Source organism: Apus apus, chromosome 1 (genome assembly GCF_020740795.1).
Source record: "Apus apus isolate bApuApu2 chromosome 1, bApuApu2.pri.cur, whole genome shotgun sequence".
NCBI lineage: Eukaryota > Metazoa > Chordata > Aves > Apodiformes > Apodidae > Apus > Apus apus.
The window spans coordinates 59631530-59654521 of NC_067282.1; the positions used below are offsets into that span (position 1 = coordinate 59631530).

The 22992-nt window shown below is 43.8% G+C and overlaps 1 protein-coding gene across 7 annotated transcripts in view; it reads left to right on the forward strand.

The window, feature by feature from the left end:
• ARHGEF7 (Rho guanine nucleotide exchange factor 7) overlaps positions 1-22992 on the forward strand; it is a 129477-nt gene that overhangs the window by 15031 nt on the left and 91454 nt on the right. For 4 of the 7 annotated variants that reach the window (XR_007888621.1, XM_051610645.1, XM_051610628.1 and 1 more), the window contains exon 2: positions 1225-1311. The exons of 1 other annotated variant lie outside the window; for it this stretch is intronic. Coding sequence is in view for 4 of the 6 variants with exons in the window: in XM_051610645.1 (XP_051466605.1) it covers positions 1225-1311 (87 nt within the window). In the remaining 2 variants the exon portion in view is untranslated. Of the gene's footprint in view, positions 1-1045; positions 1132-1224; positions 1312-3575; positions 3682-22992 lie in introns of those variants that run through there. 2 more of the 7 variants (XM_051610675.1, XM_051610665.1) reach the window with 2 other exon arrangements.

Sequence of the window (22992 nt, forward strand, 5' to 3'; positions counted from 1 at the left end):
GTTTCAGTTCTATGCAATGTTTGGAGTGAATCTTATGTGAAGTTCTCAGTGTTTTGGAGGTGGGTTGTGTTTGCAACTTCATGTAGTCTTGACATACATGTGCATTTAGGAAAAATTGCTTTGAAGTGCAATGTGTAACGAAAGGACATGGTGCCATGCGATGCCACCTGAACTTCCAGAGAGTTGTACTTCTGTGCTGGGCTTTCTCCTTCCAACAGAACCAGGTGTCTGCCTCTTGCTTTGGGCAACGCTTCGTTTGCTAAACTATTTCACAGAAATCAATGAGCTTATTGTGAAATGATGCTTACGTATGCACAGAATTCAGATTAAGCTGTAGTAAGGTATGCCGTGGCCCTGGCTGCTTTTCCATGGAAGGTCTTGCGCTTCCCTTTCAGGGAAGAGGCTGACCCGAAGGCAGCGTGAACCTGGCTGTGAGAGCACATGCCTGCATTGCCAAGAGCTCTTTTTCTTCTTAAGTCCAGCCGAGGTTGTCCTCATTTGAAGCTGCTTCTTTTTTTGGGGTAGGAAGAGACTGCAGGTGTTTAATAACCTAGAGATAAACCAAGCTCGTTAACTTCGGACCGTGGAATTGGTAGATCATTAACTCCGGCTACTGATAATTTTCCACTGAGGTCTGCGGGGCGTTTCCGATCACGTTTCCTTTTCAGAAGAGGGACACGCCAAGGTGAACCGACGCCGAAACGGGGCGGGCGGGCTGGCAGCCCCGCAGGCGGCGGGGGCGCGATGCCCCGCGCACCGCCGCGTCTTCCCGGGGCCCCAGAGACCGCCCCGCCCCGCCCGGCAGCCCAAACCCTCCGCGGCCCGCGGGAACGGCGATTATGATACCAAAAAAAAAAACCACAACAAAAAAAAACCATCCAAACCCCCTCCACGCGAGGCCTCGGAGGCGCCGTTCCCCGCCTCCCTGCACCGGGCGGGCCTGCAGCCGGGGCGGGGCCGCGCCTCCCGCCCCGCCCGGGGCCGCGCCCGGCCGGGCACCCCTGCCCGCCGCTGCCGCCGCTGCCGCCGCCCCCTCCCCTCGCACGCCATTTCCTGTGCTCCCTGTTTACTTCCCGGTTCAACCCCTTCCCTGGGAGCGCTCGGCGCCGCCGCCTGCCGAGGGAGCGGGAGGTGAGGGCACGGGCGGGAGGCGGGAGCCGCCGCGCCGGGCGGGTCGGGTCGGGTCGGGTCCCCGCGCTGAGCCGTCCGCCTCTTCTCTTGCAGGTGTACCCGGAGCCGCGGACGGAGGGCGAGTGCCTGAGCAACATCCGCGAGTTCCTGCGGGGCTGCGGTGCCTCCCTCCGCCTGGAGGTGAGTCGGGGCGGGGGCGGGCAGCGTCCGGCCGGCTAACATCCCCGGCGGGGCGGGGGGGCGGGGGGAGGAGGGCTTCCCGCTGCCCGCCCGGCGCCGAGGGAGGCTGCGGTGCCTTCCCTTTGTGCCCGGGGACGCGGGGGCGGCCGGTGGCGGGCGGCTGGCAAGATGGTGGCGGCCGCCCCTCCCCTGGCTGCGGAGCCGGGGGTCGGCGGGGGAAGCTGGCGCTGCCTTCCCGGGGCCGGCTTCCCGGGGCCGGCTTCCCGGGGCCGGCTTCCCGGGGCCGGCTTCCCGGTCCCTCCGCTGCCCGCTGGGTCTGTGTGGCGGCTGCTCCCCGGCCGGGCCTCCAGGGCCGCGGGCTGGCTTGGCTGGTTGGCGGTGGGCGTTCAAAATGTGGCAGCGCTGCGTGGAAAGGGGCACGGAAGGGGCCTGGCGTTTCCTCGCCCCGCTCCTCTGTCGGTGGGAAGCGGGGAAGAGGCCGCCGAGGGTGGTGGAGAGGAGGGGGGGTGTGTCGGTGCGGCTCCGTTGCAGGGAGAACCTTTTCTTTCTGCGTGCGTTCTTGGGAATCAGCGAATCGACTGTCCCCCATGTCTTTGTGAAACTGTTTCTGAAGCGCTGGGGGTTGGCCGGTGGAAGTGGAAGCTGGTCACAGTCAAATGAAATACTAATTAAGGAAAAGGGTAGGATGCTGTTTCTTCTGTTTAAATTTGCGTTATGTAAAAGCCCAGCAAACTGCTATCTTTTTCTAACACGCGTTCACAGGGTTGCAAATTAGGTAGTCCTATATTACCGGTATATTTAGCTGTAGCAAGCACATGCTGCTGTCGAGCTTGCTTGATGTGTGGGCGCGTGGGAAGGAACCAATGTGATTAAAAGCAGCTTGCAACTTCTCTGTGTTGGAAAGTGAGGGATATTGTAACTTCAGTTCTTAGGGGCTCTTTTGGGGTGGAAAAATGGTTTCTAGTGCCTCTGAACTTAGTGAACTGTTGCCTTAATTAGTTCTCAGGTTCTTACAGTGCCTCTGGTCCCGTCTGTGATTTTGTCAGGTAGTAATGGAGTATCGTTAAAAAGACTGCATTCCTGAGACCTCTAAACAGTTTAATATCATTGATGAAATTAATGATACTTACCAGACTTGGACTTAATCTTGGGTTCTGTCATGGGGAAAGATGGAGATTAAGACAGCTTTTAGTGGTGCTCCTTGTGAAAGAAGACCTTGCATTCTTACCTACCTTTCTCCACTCTCCCCCTCCAAAGAAGTAGTCTTCTAGGATTTGTTGGGAGACAGAACCAAATTAAGTTCTAAAATACTCAGAAACCAGGTTCTATGATGAACTTTGCATTATCTCAAGCATTCTGTTTTGCCTCAGTGGCTCTGAATTTGTCTTTTTTAGCACTGCATTAAGTTTTTTTATCTTTTGGATGTTCATGTGTGAGAGCTGATTGAAAATTCAAGTAGTAGACATGCATGAGCTAGAGAGAATTGGGGAAGGAGAGACTTCATTTCTCCGTTAAAAAGAAAAAGAGTGTTGCAAATGTTGCAGCAAAAGGGGGAAAAAATGCCATTAATATCTCCTCCCTCCTCCCCCCTTTATTCAATTCCTACACTGCTTCTGTCACTAAGCTTGAAATTTTTTTTTTGTGGTGACAGGCTGGGAATAGTCTCAGCGTTGCAGTTTTGTCTGTTTTGTAATTGCAGAAAGCTTTTGTCAGCTCTTTTCCTTGGAGAGGCGAGAAGATGGAAGAAAAATGATGAAAAGATAATTCTGGTCTTACTCTCAGAGTTGGAATATCTTTGAGCATAGTCAAATTGTGAATCTGGCCTCAGGGGCTTCTCAGCAAGATTGCCGGAAACTGCTTTCTTACATGAAGGTGCCTGGCTTCAGTAGTTTCCAGCTCAGCATGTTGGAACAGGAATTACTCCCAAGCTACCAGAAGCATTGAGAAGCAGGCAGGAAGGAGCACAAATGCTTGGGCTTATGGAGCCTCTTTTGTGTGTATTTACAGCTTGTACATGGGCTGTTCCCTGTTGTTTTCTCATTAATTTTTCCGACCCCCTATCTGTGGTCGAAGATGAGAGGAATGGCAACCTGGATTCAACCAGTGAGAAGCTGGCAGGGGCTTTCAGCCATCCGCTAATCCTGGGCTCTTTCTCCTGTCTCCTTTAACAAGGTGTGAGTCAGCCCTCATGGATCTCTGCCTTCCTCGCTGTGGGAAACGGTGAGATGCCAGAGCTTCTCTGTACAGTGTCTATGTAATGCTTCCTTACTGGCAATTGGGTTTAGAGATTGCATTGAGTGAAGAGTGTCTCTGAAAGTGGTGAAGGGGATATTTTCAGAGAGGGGCAGATTAGCTAATCAAGAGTTAATGGTGAGTATAAATATTTGACAAAGTGTTGGATGTGTATGTGATACCCTAAATAGTAGAAACAGTTGAATGATACAGGTATCAGTGGCAGCTCTAGAGTGGTATAGGGAAATGTGACCTTGTTCTGTGCACTAATATGGTGGTGTTCCTAACAAGTGTCCCACTATGTGGAGTTCTGCATGGCTCTAGAAGGGGTGCACTTGAGCCTGGTGTTGAATCAGGGTTATATGTAGTTGGATCAGGTGTGTTCTTTGTGTGTAATTTTGTGAGCGTGGTAAAACATGGTACTCGTTTGGTTAGCCTAGTTTCGGTATTGCACACAAGTACTTCTTGCTTCCAGATCTGAACTCATCTTGGAGGTGCCGAAATTGTGTTTTTGCAAAACTGTGTTGGAGCTCGTTGCCTTGCTATGGAGCTTGGTATGGTTGCAGCTTTGGAAACTTCATTGTGTCATGTTTGAGAACTTGATAAATGGCTGTGCTTAATAGAAAGTTGCACCACAGTAGGTGGCTTCTTTGGGATGCTTTCCTCCATGGCATCCTTTTAGTAGTGGACATGATGACTGTTGTTTTCCTACCCTAAAATAAGGAGAAGAAGTGAGAAACTTTATTGGTTTGGAAACAACTGGTATTTGAAAGTTGTTCTTGTCTTCTTCCTCTTACTTCCTGCTAAGTTTGTTAGAAAGATAATAGGATGTTCAGAAAGAATATTTCAAATTTTGATGAGAAGGATGCTGTTCCTCAAAGGAAACAAGTAGCCCCCTTCCCACACCCACAGTATTTTTTGATGTTTAAGTGTTCCAGAGAAAAGAGTACTTAATCTGGAGCTTGCAGCAATCCTTTGTAAGATGAAATCTGGGTTGGTAAAGCAGAACAAGTTTCAGTAAATACTCATAAGAAAGTTCTGCAAGTAGTTTTTTTTAAGGTTATTTTTAATATAGCTTTTTTGTATGCATATACAAAGAGCTGAAATCTATTAACGAAAAAATGCTCCCAAGACCTCAACCAGCGACTGAATTTGCTATACCATATTTTTTCCTTCTGGAAACTGTTAGTGTTTGCTTAGAATATTGTAGTGCCAAGTAGTTTATTCTTCTTTGAAGTTTCACTGCCTATGATCAGTGTGTAGATATAGAAGGAACTGTGGAATAGCTGCCTACATTGTCAGTTCACAACTTACTGTGCACTTATTTCCTTAGGCAGAGGGTATTTGCTGTATACTGCTCTTGTCATTTTTGCTTTGAAGAATGTTTTCCCTTATTACTGGGTGGGAAGACATATAACTGTACTCCCTTCTGACAAGAATGACTTGCTTTTCAAAACAGGGTCTTAGACAGTTGTACATGGTGGTCACTGTTCTAGAAGAATACGGGTAGAGATAGATGTGTGATCAAGATGGAACTCACTGCAGGTATACAGTGTCTTCCACATATGCCTGGCAAAAGAGGCAAAAATGAGAAGGTGGTGGTTGCAGAGCGTTTGTTCCTATCTGAGCCCTAATAAGTTTTGCCATCATTATTATCTTGTACCTGTGTTGTATTACTCCAGTTTTGTTTTCTTTCAAAGGAGTTTCAGCTTCCTGGTTATAATGCGGTCTATCTTCATTCTTTGACTGGAGCTGCTTGACAGCTTGCAGCAGAAATCACTGTATAGTTCAGCAGCAGAGAAGTTTGTTTGGGGAGCAGTTAAATGGAGAATAATAAGCAAAAATAGGTTAATAGAAAACCTGTTGTTCAAAGGGCAAAACACTTGATATATCCTGTGAACAACACCAAGCTCTATGCGATCAGATCTCCTGAGTAGTCTCACAGCATTTTTCTGCTGGTTTTAATGAAATAAAATATTAATGTTTGCTTATCTGCAAGTGTCTAATGTTGACAAGTTTCTTGAGCTCAAAAATAGGTTTTATTTCTGAATTTTATACTAATGAGAGAGTTGGCAGCTGACTAATGGAAAAAGATACATGAGCCATGAATCTGAGAACCTTTTCTGTACCTCCCAAGGGACCTGCTTGCCTCTGGGATTCAGGATGGTCATTTCATTACAGAGGCAGCAATGCCAAAACCAGGATTTTACTTCTACAGTAACCAAAGAAGTAGTTAAGCAAACCTGGCAGTCTCATGCAGTCTAAGAAGATCCCATGTTTGTTTATTATTAAATCTCTTGTATAAGAAGGATTTGCCCTTAAGGTTCAGAACACGGCATGCAAATTTGGGATATTAAATCTCGAGAGCTATGAATTACATAAAGATATACAAATGTCTGTAATACAGCTTTAGCCTTGGGAAGAATTTTTTAAGTAGTGTCAGTGTCATTTTGTTAGACCAGTTAATCTTTTGGGAGCAAGCTTGCATGTCTGTTTTGTTCCCTCACACTTGCCCCAACCGTAACAGTTCATCTCGTAGGTTGATGCTCCTTTTCTCTGACCCTTGCATACTTCTTTAGATTATTATTGTGGCTACAGTCCTACTACCAGTATGGCCTTGGAAAGGTATTCTGCATGTCAGCTTTCAACAACCTATTTGTATTAAAAAGGTGTAGAGCTAAGCTGCTAATAGAGATGGATTTAGCTGACATCTGTTAGTGAATTAGGAATGACTAGAATTCTAGTACTGAAGAGTTTTTGGCCAACCATGTGATGATGCAGAAACTCAGCCCTTGTATAGACTATAACCTTTTCTTGTCAAGAACAATATTTTCTTTAGATTTCATCTTAGTTTTAGTCCAACAGACCATCTTTCTTAACCCAGAAGGTGTGCTGCTGAGTGCTGTGGCCGAACAAAATTTGTCATTCTTTGTCATAAATATTTTCCAGAATTCTGATGTTTTAAAGTTACCATTCTTTGCTTACAGACCACACATAGTAAAGTTTTTTTTTTGAGACTGAGATCTTATTGGTAGATTTTTCAAAAGGGAAAAATTGTGCAAAGAAGTACTATCTTTTATTAAAAATGTCTGCTCTATTCCCCACCCCCAGTTCCAGTGTCCAGTTTGCAAAACTGCTGTGAGCAGAAGGAGATCATACCTACAGTGAAGTGCAGTGTGTCACCTCAACTTGCCTTGTACATAGTGACCTCCAAGATGTGACTGCCTCCCCTTCCCATTTCTGTCCTTTCTGTTGTGTGATAATATGACAGTTCTTAAAATCAGTATTTCACGCAGTTGATTCACAGGTCTTTTCTTTTTGGTCTGTTTTGCCTGTCACATGTAATAGAGAAGTACAGCCCGACTTGCATGATTGAAAGGCCATGTTAGCACATCTTGGAACCTTCCTAAGATAGGAAGATGCTGTTACTTGACTATTAATGTTACTTGTATACAACGGCTTCTTCTTATGTTAAGAAGGATTCTTACGATTCACAAAGGAATGGTCTAGGACTGTGAACATGTTTCATGAGTTTATCAATTTTTTGTATTCCCATAGAGGAGAAGCCTTTGAATACTGCTTTAAAGGTGTCTTACAAATAGAATGGTAGAAAAATAGTAGTTGTTTTTTTTTTTTTTAAGGTCAAACTAATTCCTCTTCCCGTATCATTCATGCATGGTGTCATGTTTGCTGAGGAGGTGACAGAGAGGCAAGAACAGATGGTGTTGGACAGAGAGGAGTGGTAGTATCAGAAGCTGTTGCAGTTTTGTGCAGTAAAACACGGTCTAAAACACGAGTGTCCATGGTCACGTTTCATATCCTCACAGTGTTCTCTGTTCATTTAAACTTTTCTTCTCATGAGAATTTATTTCTTGTGGTTCTGCCAAGCTCGTTGCATCACCAGTAGTGTGGTATTGTGCTATCGCTTCTTGACTAAAGTGAGTCCAGTGTCTTTCATTAAATATAAAGAATGCTTCTCCTGACTGTGGTACTAAAGCACCTGAAGTTTTTTTTTTTAAAGTAAAGTTTTAAGAAGACTTTTTTTTAAAAAAAAAGCTGTTGAATAACAAGTACATTAAAAGCATGTGCCTTTGTAAGGAGTACTGTAAGATGTGGTTGGGGAATATGCTAGTTTTTTTGGTCCATTTAAGGGCTGTATTCAGCATTTCCCTAGTGAAAATAATTCAGAAGTTTTGAGTTGGGCCCTAAATGTTTTTTCATTTCTGCTAATTCTTTGGTATTGCATGCTGGCATGATACTTTGAATACAAAAATACAAGCAAGCATCCTGTACAGCATGTCTGCCTCGCATGATGGATCTGTTTGTCTCTGTTGTGTGAACCATATGTGAGGGTGAGTCTGGCATGTCAAAATCGATCCAAAATGTTGCAGTCCTTTCTTGGAGGTCAGTACATATAAGGCAGCCTGCAGTGACAAACTGTACTTAGCTGTAAATGTTATATAGACCTGTTCAGAGTAGTTTTGCAAATGAGTTGCTCAGTGGTTTGGGAGGAACTTCTGAGTAACTGCTTCCTTTGTAGCGTTCACTTGGAACTAAAGAATGAAATTAACCTTCATCTATCAATTAAAATGTATTGTGCTATTAATCTAGAATGCACAGAAGATTTCAGCATTGTGTTCCTATACTCAAATATAGCAAACTGTTTTCACAAAAGGGTTTCAGTGCTTCTTTGATAGAAGAGGAGTTGATCATGTGGGGGAAAGCATGGAAAATAGGAAAATGGGGGGAGGAAAGAGTGGGTAGAAAGGGCTAGAGGAGAGGAGAGTTTTGGGCAGAGCTTCTGAGTCCCTGAGGGGAAAAAGGGGAGAAGAGGCTTCTTGCTGACTTACACTGTCCTCCTGACTTGTCAGGAGTTCTTGCTTTCATACTTCCTTAGCCTTCTCCTGCCCTCCAGCACTTTGGTGTGGAGTGCAGTGGGGAAGGGCTCATCTGCTAGCTTTCTGAAGAGTGAGAGCAGTGGAAGAAGGGACTTCTCATTAGCCCTGAGCAAGAAGCAAGCTGTGCAGGGGTGATGGGGTTGCCAGGTGTGAAGATAGCTCTTGGGAAACGAGCAGATGAACTGCTCCATCTTTCCCAGCAAGAGAGTGACAGCAAGTACAGTAGCCTGGATGGTGAGAGAGGGGAATGGAGATTGCATCGGGGTAGAGTTGCACCTGCTGTGAGGCTAATGCTGAGCAGTGAAGTGTGTTACAGAAGGCAGGTCTGTGTACATGTCAGGGCCTGCCTGCCTTTTTCCTTCACAGAGGGTAGCTGTGGTCCTGTTATTTGCTTTTGTGGTTTTTACAAATGACTTGTGAAGTTTGACTTCAGAAGTCTCGGACTCCTTCCCCACAGACACTTCTCTTGAATAATTTTGAAGACTTTTAAGAGATTTTTTTTTTTTTTTAGCTGGCAAACATACTGAAAATGGAAATGTAGATAAAGCTTGCACTCTACAACTACGCTTGTGTGTACTGAACACAGTTACCTTGTTACTAGGTGCCAGCTGAATTTTCCAAGCTTCTGAAGCTGAGGGAGAGCAACAGATACACACGCCTCTATACAGAATGTGTTACAGGTGTTGTTATCTTGTGTGAAGAAAACTTGAGTACCTGCAGATCTAATGACATAGCATTGTATGTTTTCAGCCTGCATTTTTGGTCTAGTAGGGTCCTGATAGCTTAAGTGCATCTTGCAGTATAGGAGATGGTACAGCTCGGTCTCTGCAGAAACTTGGAATATTTCCTCCTCTTGTGGCAGTGACTGTGTTGAATCTCTTTAGTAAGAGAGGAATTCTAGTAGAACAGTTGCTTTGAAAACTACCTGAGGTAGGGACTGTGCAGATGAGAGTCCAGCTCAGCAAAGCAGACTGCTGCTTTTTTTTTTTTTTTTTTTTTTTTTTTACTGTGATCTCAGCAGACTCTTCATTTGATTTTACTTGGGACTTAAGGGTCAGCATAAATCACTTCAGTGATGTGAAAATGATGCAATATCAAATCTAAGTCTCCTGTTGCTTGTTGTCATTTCTTAAATGCTTTCAACTTTGCAATTGTTCCTGACTTCCTTGCATGTAAATATTTTGGTATGAGTGATAAAGGTGATACATGCCTTGCTGTGGAGAGGAGGTTTCACAGGCTTAATTTTACAAGATGATGTTGATGAGAAAAGTGTCTTGCTCACTACCTCTCATTGAAAGGAAAAGGCATATTAGAATATGGTGATTTTTTCCTTTTCCTTAAGGGGGGTTAATCTTATCTTACAGTGTTCAGATGAATATCCAGATAGCTCTAGCTCTCACATGTTTCAGCTTGAGTCCTCTATTTCGTATAGTTAACTGTTTTTAGATGTTTCATCAGATGCTGGGCTGGTCCTGTCAGTATTACTGAGCTGGAGTCGGCTTGTGTGGGAAACATGTTTTTTTGACACTGCTGACTTTTTCCAGGTCTTTATTTTTCAGAAAATACTGAAAAACTCTGGGTAACAGAGAAAATTGTAGTGCTGAAAGCCTCAAGATGTGGACTGAAAATAAGCTGTCTTCAGCTATGTTTCTTCAGTCCATCACCTACCTGTCTGGTGAAGCCAGCAGGATCTATCTGGTTGGGCAATTTGGAGTGCAGGTGAGGAGGGAAACTCAGTTGTGTGGGAAGATGATGAGATGTTTCAGTAGGTGGCAGTCTTCTCTGAATCAGTCCAGGGCCAGCGGTGAGCCTGCCTGTCAGAGGCAGACAGGGAGAGGAGAAAAGAGGGAGCAAAGTCTTTTTGTCAGTGCCATCTTGTGGGCCGAGCACAAATACATGAGCCCGAGCGCGGGTGGCTTGGAAAGAAGAGGAATATCTGCTGGTGCAGGATGGTCCACCAGCATGGTGTCCCGAGGTGGCTCTGCCTTTGCTGGAGAAGTGGGGGTAACCTGTCTGAGCAACACAACAGCTGCCCTCTTCGCCTTTGGGGCCAGTGGGGAGGGAGTGAGGTGTTCTCAGAGAAGCCTGTGCTTCCTGAAGGGCTGGGGTGAGAGGCTTGTGTTTAGCAGATGAAATGCTGATTGATCCTTCTTCTTTCTAAACTTCAGCTGAAGTCAAAAGTCTTCGTTCAGTTTTTAGACTGTTGTGTATTTTGTGCAATGTAGTGTGTTGTTCTATTTCATCATCCAGTTGGCTGCACTTCTTTTGAGTGGAGTGTATAGAAACTATTAAGGAGCAGTTGCTTTTGAATCTGATTTAGAAACAAAACGTTAAAAAAATGAGTCAAGCTTCTGGTCCAAAGCACATCCTGAGTGCTCCTTGCTTCACCAGCCCTTTGAAAAGCAGAGTGTAGTAGTGCAACTGCCTTAGGTGGTGAAATAATAAAGGAAAAAATGTAGGGGGGGGAACCCAACAACAAATATGTGCCATTACTAGCTGGTGTACTTCCTGTTTGTGAAGGACACCTTAGCACATCCTCTCCTGGTAGTGCTGAGTGATTTTATATATACATTAAAAAAATATATATATTTATATATTTTTTTTTCTTTTCTTGCCCCCCAAGATATTATTTTCTACTTCCTACCCCTGACTCTTTTTCCTTGAGGAGGAGGGCATTAGAGTAGTTTTCAGAGAGCACTAGTGGTGGTTAGTGAGAATGTGTTTTTTCCAGATATATGCTTGTTAAATATCTTGTGGAATTCCTGCCTGATCAAGTCTTCTCCCTGTGATGTCCACTCTTGCTTCATAAGAATCCCTAGGCTGTTTTGCATTATTATTTTAGGGGATTATTAGCTGGAAGTGCCAGCAAAAACAGTAGCTCATGTCCTCTTAGGCTATTACTGTTAAAAGCAAAATAATTGCCATAGCTTTAATTAAATTGTATCTTCTCCACTCCTCCCTGATTTCTCCCATCTCTCCATAAAGGGACTTTACCTGGTTTGTTTCCTCCATGCAGATCACTCAGTGGATGAATGGAAAGGGTATGTGAGGGGCATTTTTCTTTTAATGCCATTTGCAGTACTGGAACAAATTAAATGGTCTTCAGTTTTTAGAGTGGCTTATGTGTGCTGAGATTTGTCAAAATAGGACTCTCGTTGAAAGCACTAACACTCCTTTTTCTTTGTATCATGTTCCCCTCCAAAAATTTTTAAGAACGGGGACTCTGGGTGTCCCAGGGCAGGGTTTGAGTGCTGGTTTAAAATGCTTTCCCTTCACCCACCCTCCTGGCAGCAGCTGAACACAGCAGAGTTTCCAGGGGTGCTGAGTGGCTTTGCATGTAGCTGGGTGATAGGCAGCATCCACTGAAGCCAGGAAAATGACATTTAATTGAAATAGCACAAAAATATTTGATGGTGGGATTGTTACTGCTACACTGAACCACCTGGTGGTTAATTTATGTGTAACAAAGGGAGCCAATTTAATTGGGTTCTACTGCCAAAAGAGGAGATTTGCTCTCTTTTTCTCTTGCCCTCCCTGCCATGGCCACTTCATCTTATGCTGGTTGTTGCCTGTGCCAGCTGCCTTCAGGAGCCACTTGGCTGAGTAACCCATAAAAATCCAATATTACCGTCTCCCCCCCACACTCCACCCATCCCCCCCAAAAAAAAAACAACAAACAAACCAACCCAACACAAAAACCAACAAACCAACCCCACTGAAACAACCCAATCCAACATCAGAGAACTGTGCTTCCTCCCACTGCTGGTGGGATGGTAAGCCAGGTTGCCTTTGTGCAAGGTCTGAGTGCCAGGCTTGGTTCAAGGGAGGCATTAGGAACACCTGTTAGGAGCCAGACTCTGTTTCAGCAGATGTCTTGATGGAATTGGAAATCCTGCTCTAATTTTCAAACAAAATAAATTATATTTGAGAATCCCATTGATGGGCAGTTACTCAAGCATCACTGTGCGTAAAGGATGGGGTGGTTGGTTTGGTTGGGGAGCAGGAAGGGGAGCATTAGGCTGTGGTTTAGATTGGTGTGATCTGCAATAGTTTACCTCTAGTCAGGCACCCATCAATTTCTTTACAACTCTGGCAGCAGGCATGTACTGCTGGAGTATTTAATCTAGATGAGTTTATGCTGTATTTCATGTTTATTTTAAATGAAATAGAAGCAGAAACACCCCTTGCTTCATTTTTAGATGAACTGCCAGACTCCCCATTAACTGTTAATTGCTTCCGTGCTTCAATGCAAGTGCCCCCCTGAACTGGATCAGAGTGGACCAGTTGAGTGACTGTGACACAAAGGACATAGCGGAGAAGGGAGGAGGGGACCAGGGCCTCCTCTTTTGGCAGCAGCAACCAAACCTAAAATAAAGAGACAATGTTTTGAGTTCATTCAGTTGGTACACAGCAAAGAGACTGGGAAAGGGGTTGGAATTTATCACACCCCCCCAACTTGTTAAGTTATTTAATGAATAAAAATGAGGTTTAAGCAAAAGACAGTTTCTGATTCTAAAATCTGTTAGGCTAGAAGCAGTTTGTTTTAAATCAGCAGGCACAAATGCTTCCTAGTTGTTAAACTAGCTGGTTTTCCATGCAAAACATGTTGAAACATTTTATCCTTGCATGTTCTGTATTTTTATTAGCTAGAGTGCCTTCAAAATGCACAGTTTAACTGATTACTGTGTTTTGTCTAAAAGCAGCCTCAGTGCTGAAATCACAACATAGTTCATCGTTTTCTGTCACTTGATCATATTCTTTTTTTTCATGTTAAGTGTGTGGAGATAGGGTAATCTCCCACTTCTTCATCCTAATGATTGATACCCAATGTTTAGGAAAGTGTTTGAACTAAAATATGGAACAAGATGTCAGTCTGTACTGATCTAATAGTTATTTGAATATGCCATTTAAATCCAGCCACCTGGCAGTCTTGTGAGCTGCATAAAGTAAATTGTAAGAAAATACATTTTCACAGCCTTTGCCTTAGGCTAGTTCTTCACCCTGGTGTCATACGAACATTTTGCAAAAGATAACTTCTATGTATAAATACAGCTAAAGTGTTTTCTGTGCTTGGCAGTGAAACTGAAAGAGCAATTCTTGGTTGTTAAGATATGAAGTTGTGATTAGCTGACTTTGATATTGTAAACTGCTGATAGTGAAATTGACCACATCTAGGTATTATTTATGGCTTTAGTTAATTAGTTGGCTTGGAGGGCTCTGCAGTTTTGAAGCTGCCTGTCAGCTTGTTGATTTCTTACTTGCCTGTACGTGCTTATTAAGATGGCTTATCTCGTAATTTTTTGTTAATATTGCTTGGTAGAAGTATCTCATTTTCTAATATCAGTATATCATTTAGAATCAAGTGAATCACTGTAATTTTATTGATAGCTGTTGTCAGCAAATGCAGAAGAAAATGTAGATGTGCCTTTGAAGCAGTCCAAAAATCTCAGATCTTGGGAAAGAACCCTTTGAGATAGAAATGAGAGAGTATTAGAACTTAAAATGCTGTTGGCTGTTTGTCCTAACCGACCTGCTCAGAAGTAGTAATTTGGGCTTGTTTTATGAAGTTGTAAATAAATCAGTTTTTCTATTAGCTTAGCTGATAAGTAGGTAAGTGGGTAATTGCTTGTTTTTCTGTAGGAACCTTCCCTGGTTTCATCTGGGAGGCTGTTTAGTGCTCTTCCTTTGTTCGTTGGATGGTCTCAGACCTCTTAACTTCTCCATGGATGTTCTGTGATGCTTTCCACAACAGTGTCAGATGTTTACATGCGTTTTCAGGTTTGGTTTTAAGACACTTGTTGGAGGAATGGTGTTACCACTGTTTCACAGTGCTTGAGCTGCAGGCTGAAGTGTCTGCAGTTTGACACAGCTGCTGTAAGTGTTAAACATGCAGAGCGGACTGTAGCAGTGCTGTGGTCCTAGAGTGGTTTACACCCCTTGCAGCAGTGAAGTGGTAGCAACTTATGCCATTGCTTGTGTATTTCTTGCCATTGCCTTTTCTAGCACAAGTGCTTGGCAGACACCAAGGTGAGGTGGTGCAGGGAGATGGGCTAACAGAAGTAATTCTACTAACCTGCTCTCTTTTCCACAGAATTGGCTCACTATGGGGATCAGGAGGGAGCTGGAACAGAATTGGGAGATAGTTGCAGGGCTGCCTCAGATTAATTTAAATTCTTGTTCAGCTCCAAGCCTTGGTTTCTGAGCAGCTGAGTAGACAAGCAACAGATCAACTCAAACGAAACGAGATTACTTTCTTACAGCTTTGTACCATTGTTGTGGCTGAGGGAGTTAAATTCGCTGCTGTAGCTGTCAGCTGGCTTCACCATGAAATGTGCAGTTTGCTGGCTTCTTACTGTGCCTTCCGATTTCTGCAGTAGACATGGGTGTCTAAAGAAATAGATTTTGAGATTCTGGCTCAGTGACAATACTAGTTAGAACTGCCCACTGCTGCACCAGCCTCCTTGTTTTGCAAACTCAATTAATTTTGGAGCTAAATTGCAAACTGGGACCCATTTCCTGGAGTTGCTTTTAATGTAAATAAGTGAAATGATTTGCCCATGTTGTGTATAGGATGTTGTGAGTAAGGGGAAGTCCTATATGGGAGACATTAGGGGCCTGGAAAAATGCCCTTACAGGCAAATTTTTTAAAGCTTCCTGATTGATGGTTTGACCAGCCTTGCCCTACTCACTGAATGAAGACAGATGTTGAAGGAAATGGTAGTAGTTGATTATTGTACATCGAATGTGCAGATCATCTTTAGGTGATTCTAGATTTAAAAAGCATGAGGGAGCAGGGGAAACTCCCTGTGGCAGCATGCTGACATGTGGGAGCCAAACTGCTGTCTCTTCTACTCAGCCTCTGCACCTGACCTGTCAGCGTATCTGCTAGTGGTGGTAAGCTCATGTATCTTCTTTTTGCTGAGCTGGGAGTAGATGGGCACGTTCTCAAATGCTGCATTTTCTAAGTATTTGTTGATAGCAGAGGGATGACATGACTTCGTTTCTACACCAAGCTTTTGACAGCTCTTTCCGTGCCTCCTCTCCCGTTCTCTGTTTCTCCTCTCCCGTTCTCTGTTTCTCCTCTCCCGTTCTCTGTTTCTCCTCTCCCGTTCTCTGTTTCTCCTCTCCCGTTCTCTGTTTCTCCTCTCCCGTTCTCTGTTTCTCCTCTCCCGTTCTCTGTTTCTCCTCTCCCGTTCTCTGTTTCTCCTCTCCCGTTCTCTGTTTCTCCTCTCCCGTTCTCTGTTTCTCCTCTCCCGTTCTCTGTTTCTCCTCTCCCGTTCTCTGTTTCTCCTCTCCCGTTCTCTGTTTCTCCTCTCCCGTTCTCTGTTTCTCCTCTCCCGTTCTCTGTTTCTCCTCTCCCGTTCTCTGTTTCTCCTCTCCCGTTCTCTGTTTCTCCTCTCCCGTTCTCTGTTTCTCCTCTCCCGTTCTCTGTTTCTCCTCTCCCGTTCTCTGTTTCTCCTCTCCCGTTCTCTGTTTCTCCTCTCCCGTTCTCTGTTTCTCCTCTCCCGTTCTCTGTTTCTCCTCTCCCGTTCTCTGTTTCTCCTCTCCCGTTCTCTGTTTCTCCTCTCCCGTTCTCTGTTTCTCCTCTCCCGTTCTCTGTTTCTCCTCTCCCGTTCTCTGTTTCTCCTCTCCCGTTCTCTGTTTCTCCTCTCCCGTTCTCTGTTTCTCCTCTCCCGTTCTCTGTTTCTCCTCTCCCGTTCTCTGTTTCTCCTCTCCCGTTCTCTGTTTCTCCTCTCCCGTTCTCTGTTTCTCCTCTCCCGTTCTCTGTTTCTCCTCTCCCGTTCTCTGTTTCTCCTCTCCCGTTCTCTGTTTCTCCTCTCCCGTTCTCTGTTTCTCCTCTCCCGTTCTCTGTTTCTCCTCTCCCGTTCTCTGTTTCTCCTCTCCCGTTCTCTGTTTCTCCTCTCCCGTTCTCTGTTTCTCCTCTCCCGTTCTCTGTTTCTCCTCTCCCGTTCTCTGTTTCTCCTCTCCCGTTCTCTGTTTCTCCTCTCCCGTTCTCTGTTTCTCCTCTCCCGTTCTCTGTTTCTCCTCTCCCGTTCTCTGTTTCTCCTCTCCCGTTCTCTGTTTCTCCTCTCCCGTTCTCTGTTTCTCCTCTCCCGTTCTCTGTTTCTCCTCTCCCGTTCTCTGTTTCTCCTCTCCCGTTCTCTGTTTCTCCTCTCCCGTTCTCTGTTTCTCCTCTCCCGTTCTCTGTTTCTCCTCTCCCGTTCTCTGTTTCTCCTCTCCCGTTCTCTGTTTCTCCTCTCCCGTTCTCTGTTTCTCCTCTCCCGTTCTCTGTTTCTCCTCTCCCGTTCTCTGTTTCTCCTCTCCCGTTCTCTGTTTCTCCTCTCCCGTTCTCTGTTTCTCCTCTCCCGTTCTCTGTTTCTCCTCTCCCGTTCTCTGTTTCTCCTCTCCCGTTCTCTGTTTCTCCTCTCCCGTTCTCTGTTTCTCCTCTCCCGTTCTCTGTTTCTCCTCTCCCGTTCTCTGTTTCTCCTCTCCCGTTCTCTGTTTCTCCTCTCCCGTTCTCTGTTTCTCCTCTCCCGTTCTCTGTTTCTCCTCTCCCGTTCTCTGTTTCTCCTCTCCCGTTCTCTGTTTCTCCTCTCCCGTTCTCTGTTTCTCCTCTCCCGTTCTCTGTTTCTCCTCTCCCGTTCTCTGTTTCTCCTCTCCCGTTCTCTGTTTCTCCTCTCCCGTTCTCTGTTTCTCCTCTCCCGTTCTCTGTTTCTCCTCTCCCGTTCTCTGTTTCTCCTCTCCCGTTCTCTGTTTCTCCTCTCCCGTTCTCTGTTTCTCCTCTCCCGTTCTCTGTTTCTCCTCTCCCGTTCTCTGTTTCTCCTCTCCCGTTCTCTGTTTCTCCTCTCCCGTTCTCTGTTTCTCCTCTCCCGTTCTCTGTTTCTTGTTGGCTTTGTTTTTCCACTTGGGTTTTGTGTCCTGATCTTCTTCTCTGCATGTTTTCTCAAGTGATTTGTCTCCCTGTTTCCTCTCTCCTGTCATTCCTCGCCTACCATTGGCTGTCTAGCCCTGATTTCTCTAGGTTTCTGAGACAAGTAAGTCAGTGTCATTTCTGCTCAAAGAGAGAGGTGTTTTTCTGTCTAATCCTGCTACTTATGTAATCCAGTTCTGGTGCTAGTCAGGCCCCTGAAAGAACAAAGAACTACACCAGCAAAAAACTGGATTGCTTCAGTCTTTAGAGGGTTCAGTTTGTTACAGTGAAGGGAGTAATAGGCTCAAAAGCTGGTGGGAAAGGGAGAGTGCAACATTGTAGCTGAGAGCGTGATTAAAGAGAAGTGGGATTTCCAAAGGCTCCAGTTCTCTCTAACAGTCCTTTCCTTTGCCTTCCCTTGCTTTCAGCTCTGTCTCCTAGACTGCAGCTGAAGTTAAGTTATGGAGGCTTCCTTTTATAGTCAACAACAGAAGCCTCTCCAGAGGATGACCTATGGTGTATGGGATGCAAATTCCTCTGGGGGTACAAAAGGAGACAGCATGGACCCAGACATCTGAAAAACAGTTGCCTGAACTTGGGTGAAACTTAGTCTTGGTGATGTCATTCTTCCACCGCAGCTCCTCAGTTTGGGATCTAGGTTTTGTTTCTTGACATTTGTATCATAGAATCTATTGGGCTTTCTCTTGGAACCTCTCTCTTTTGGCATTGATGTCTGAACTGTGTTGAGAACTCCAGGAAGTGTTCTGCTGTGTGCTTTGCAAGTGGACTCCTCTGTGAATCTGACATGTGGAGTGTGTCCTAAGGGCATGTATAGGATAGTTAAAATAAGTGAGCAAAGCAAAGACAAAGGGTCTTAAGCTGGTCAAAATTAGATGGATTTTTTATTTTTCTAGGGGACAATTTCTGGTACATTTTGGAAATAAATTTTGGTTGAGAGGATAGAGAGCCTTTAAAAATTCTGCTCCAAAGCAAGTGGTACTCAGTTGTCTCCAGGGTGTTTTTTGGTGTAATTTCTGGTAATGACAGGATAGAGAAGTTCTGTACAAAATACCGATAGGGATAAAGTAAAGCATGAGACGCGTGAACTACATGAACAATACTAGTCCAAATGTTTGAAGTTTAGGAAAGCTTAAGAGAAAATAAAAGATCTGACAGTGGATAGTGTTAGCACTGACAGGGTTACCAAATCCTGGTCCTGCAGACTGCTGGATCAGCAATAAAGCCTGTCAGACATCTACTAGTGCGTCCTGAAGAGACTTTAACTTTTGGGGTGGTGTACTGCGGTGCTCAGCACTTCAAATAAGGTCTTGGTCATTTTGCTTCAATATTGAGAATCCTGAAGCGGATTTGCATTACACTTAATTGCTGCCTGTAGTTGCCCTGAAGTTTGAGTCTGTTCTTGGTTGTAGTTAAGGCAGGTCTCCTCAAGGAGTGTCCTTACTGCCTACTGAATACTAATAGTTTCACTAGATAAACTACTCAAGTGAAGTAATTATATTTTTACGGCAGTGTCTACCCTTGGGTAACTGTGGCAATGTTTTAAGTGAGGTACATTGAGGCTTGTTTGAAATAATCCTGATTTTAATATTAAGACTACTTTTTCATCGTTGGATGTTTCTTTTGCTTCTGTAGAATAAGGAGGCTTTGTAGTCCTAAAGAGGAAGCCTCAGGTGTGCTTCTTGAGAGTTAGTGAAGGACATGAAATTCCCCTCGCAACATGAAACTCTCCTCTCTTTTGTTTTCCTGCCTTTTTAATACAGTCTCACCAAGGGAATTTATTCAAGCAGATGCAGCCTGCCTTTTGAGGCAGTGAGCTGTGGCTTGTTTGACAGTTGGAGAACTTGCTTGAGCGTCTTGCAGAGAGCACAGCTGCTCACTTGCTCTCTTGACTTGAAAAAAATTTGAATAGAATACCTTGGCCAACAATTGGGATGACAGGGTGGCACTGGGAAGGTGACAGTTTTGTATTGAAACCCATGGTTTCAATACTGCATATAGTACTGTATAGGTTAAATTGTTTGGGAAGGACTAGAAAAATGGAGTTCAGGGTGGTGAGTTGCCATGAAGCAGAACTTTGCATTGCTTTGGTACCATCCATGTTATATCATAACTTTATTTGAAGCATGCTATAGTAACTCCAGTATGAAGTTTGCGAGTATGATATGAATGTCTGTCTGGAAGGAAGTTTTTATACCTGGTAAAAGGTATTGTGGAAGCTACTGCTGCATGCTTTAAGAGCCATCTTCATAGCTGGATTTATTGTCTGAGTACTCTAATTACGTTGCAGGGCATTAAATATGGGGAGCATGTACTGTATGTACATGTATTGCTTCATCAGGTGTGTGGTGTTGGGCACATGCCAAACTGCAAAATAAGGCAGGCTATTCTAGAAGCCTTGCAGAGGCTTGTGTAAAACAAATTTGGCTTGACCGACTAATTGTGCAAAACAAGTGTTTTAGGTGTGTTCTTAAAAACAAACTAGAAGTGCTTTTTAATAGTTATTTTATGGGTCAGATTTGCCTAAAAACTGTAGAGCTACTGTTGTTGCTTCTAAGAAGTTAAAAAGTGTATTCACTTGTATTTGTTTGCTAGCTGCTGTGATCTGTTGGAAAACTCCAATATTGTCCTAACTAGTTGTGGTTTTTTTAGCTCTATATTGTGTTTCTTGCAATGTATTTGAAAGGGCTTCTCACCTGTAGGAGCACTTATGTTTTTTTTCAGAACACAAGTCACCTTGATTGTGTCATCCATAAGGATAACATGCTTGTGGCATCAGCTTTTTGAGGACGTGGCTGGAGATTAAGCAATCCCGCTTTGTTGGAACCACATTTTTGTTTTATTTCAGAGCATCCTGTTGGAAAGTTTTGCTTAACTTTTCAACCTGCTTCTAGAACGACACAATTTAATCAATTACATTTTCTTTTAATTTCATTTTTTCCTGCTTGCAGCATCTGATTTCAGAGGAAACAGTGGGACTTGGAAAATCAGTCAGCATTTGGAAACATTTGTTGATTGGGAAAGAGGAGGATACACCTTGCAGGACCTTCCAGAGGAGATTTGAATTAGCCAGAGTTGTGTAAAGAAAATAAGCATTATCTCCACTGTTCCAGATATGGGAAACAAAACTGGTATTGCACATGGAAGCTGTTATGCTTCTGAATAGGTATTGACAGCTTTTTAGCTATTTCCTATGCACAAAGTCTTGCTGTATCTGCTTTTTGTGTCACGTTGCTCTGCGTTATTGCCATCTTAATCTAGATTACAACCTGTGGCCCTTGAGCCTGTGCTCCAAGAGCAGTCCCACAGTGCACAAACAGCTCTCAGTGACAGCTTGGTGGCTGCAGAGCACTTTAACTGTTTCCCATGCTTACACAAAGGGAAAGTCCTTGTGTTTAAGACACTATCTGCAATTTAGATGCATGACAGAGCACGGCACCTGGTAAACTCTTATCTTGAGGGCATAGGCAGTACTTTTGGCCATGGTTAGACAAACAGGAGAGCTCTGCACTCTTAAAACTATGTTAGGTGTGAGGAGCATTATGTGCCTATGCTTTAAGCAAGGGAATCACGAGGGCGTTGCCTCTGGCATTGCTTGATGTGATGTCTGCTTTTTTCATGTGCAGAATACCTTGGTGGGTTTTTTGTATGTATCTAACTCCTCTGAGGCAGGATCTTTATGATCACTGCCCTAGTTAACTGCTTTTAACCTCTTATTTTTCTGTTTCTTTTACTCAGTTGGGAGCTTTATGCTTCATTGGCACTTTCTGTGTTAATATAGCAATATACTTTGTGGAATTAATCTCTTGTAGAAGTTTCGCTTCCAGTGCAGTATGACTCTAGTAATAACAGAATGTCTAGTCTGATCTCATGGCTAAAAGGTTGAGGTTTTAAGACTGCTGTTAGTCACATCAGTGATCACTTTTTTTTTTTTTGCGGCAGGTGTTGTAATGGAGGTTGCAATCTGAAAAAGAGTTTTTATGTGCTGTGACTTTGACTTATTCTGAGACTTGTACTAAATGTCAGTGTGTTTTAGCTGTTTATATCTTTATAGTGATGCCTATGATTGTGTTTCTGAGAATGCTGTAGCTCCCTGTGATTTGGTTGGTATCCTTTCTTCTCAAAGTGTTATGTAAATGACTTTTGCAGTTTTAAGTGCTTCCCTGTAGGGGTTTTAGTTAAACTTGAAGCCTCATCCTTAACTCAGCATGCTTAACTTTGCTTCTGAGAAAATTGTGAGCCTCCTGCTGAAGTCCCAGTAGTATCAACTGTCTCGACTCCACAGTATCAGCTGTGAACACTGGTCAGTATAATAATCCATAACTTGTTCTTCTAGACTGACGTTGATTTTTGTGTTTTTTAAATAGCAGATATTAAGGTAGGATGAAGAAACCCTCATGTATTAATATACCACATTAAATTTTAATAACAATGTTATTTCTGTTCTGTGCCATAACTTCTAACATATTGGTGTAGTGATATATGCAGCTGTTTCTTCTTGCTGGTATCTTTGCTATCATTTAAACCTAGCCATAATTACTAGCTAATTTGGCAGTGGTGCGTTTAGTGATTTCAGCATTACTGTGTTTGCATCTCTTGATGATGAATATGATTTCTTGCACATATGCTGCTCTAGCTGTGGGCGGCCCTCATGAACGGAAATCCTTTTAGCCTACAATATTAGACACAGTCCTGACACTTCCCCGATGTCAGATGTACAGACTGTGCAGTTGAAGAGTGAGTGGTTTCAGTGAGCTGATACTGTGTAAAAAGGTTGGGTAGCTTTCTGTAGATGAGCTGAGTCACCCCTTTGATTACCCTGTGGCTGAGTCCCACACTGGGGAGGTGTGTTTGGTACATCTGTAGAGTCAGGTTTGACCCTTTGGATAATGGGGTGCAGTTGCACTGACCTAGGAAAAAGGTTTTCTCAAGTTTCTGGGAGGTAATTTCTGTCGTCATAATATTTTTACATCTTCCACTATGATTATTCAATAGCTTAACTCACATTTAAAGTCCCGTATTGGATGTAAAACAAAGTCTGATGCATGGTTTTGACAGTTTAGGGAATAGAGGCTAAATACTGTTGCTGCAGCAGTGTTTTACCAAGGGGTTTTCTGTAGTGACTAAGCTAGCATAACAGACTTTTTTTGAGTAACTTGGCTTTGGAGATGAAAATATAAGAACAGTTTTACTGTCTTTAATGACTGAAGGATGGTTGTGCAAGTTCAGATCAAAGGCCTGTTTACCTTGTTAACCTGTGAAATAAGGGTCTGTAATAGATGCCTGGGAGATAAAGGTGTAAAAACTGGAAAATACAGTGTGGTTTTCTGTTAAAATCTTCCCAGCTTCTGACAGTCCATAGTTGAGGAGCTTCTTGAGGAGTCAGGGATGGTGTCTGTATCACTGTATATTTAACAGCTCAATGGATTCCCTTCTATGGCTTTCTAAAGCTATTTTGAGCTCTTTCACCTTCTCACAGCATTCTATGACAATAAGTTCTGGGGATAACTGTGCATTTTATAAAAAATTCCTTCTGTTTGTTCAGCTGCTGCAGCTGGTGGCAGTGGATGACCTTGTTCTTATGTTACGGATTTTCTGCATGCTGTATGTGACTTCGTAGGGCACTAGTATACTTTGCTACAT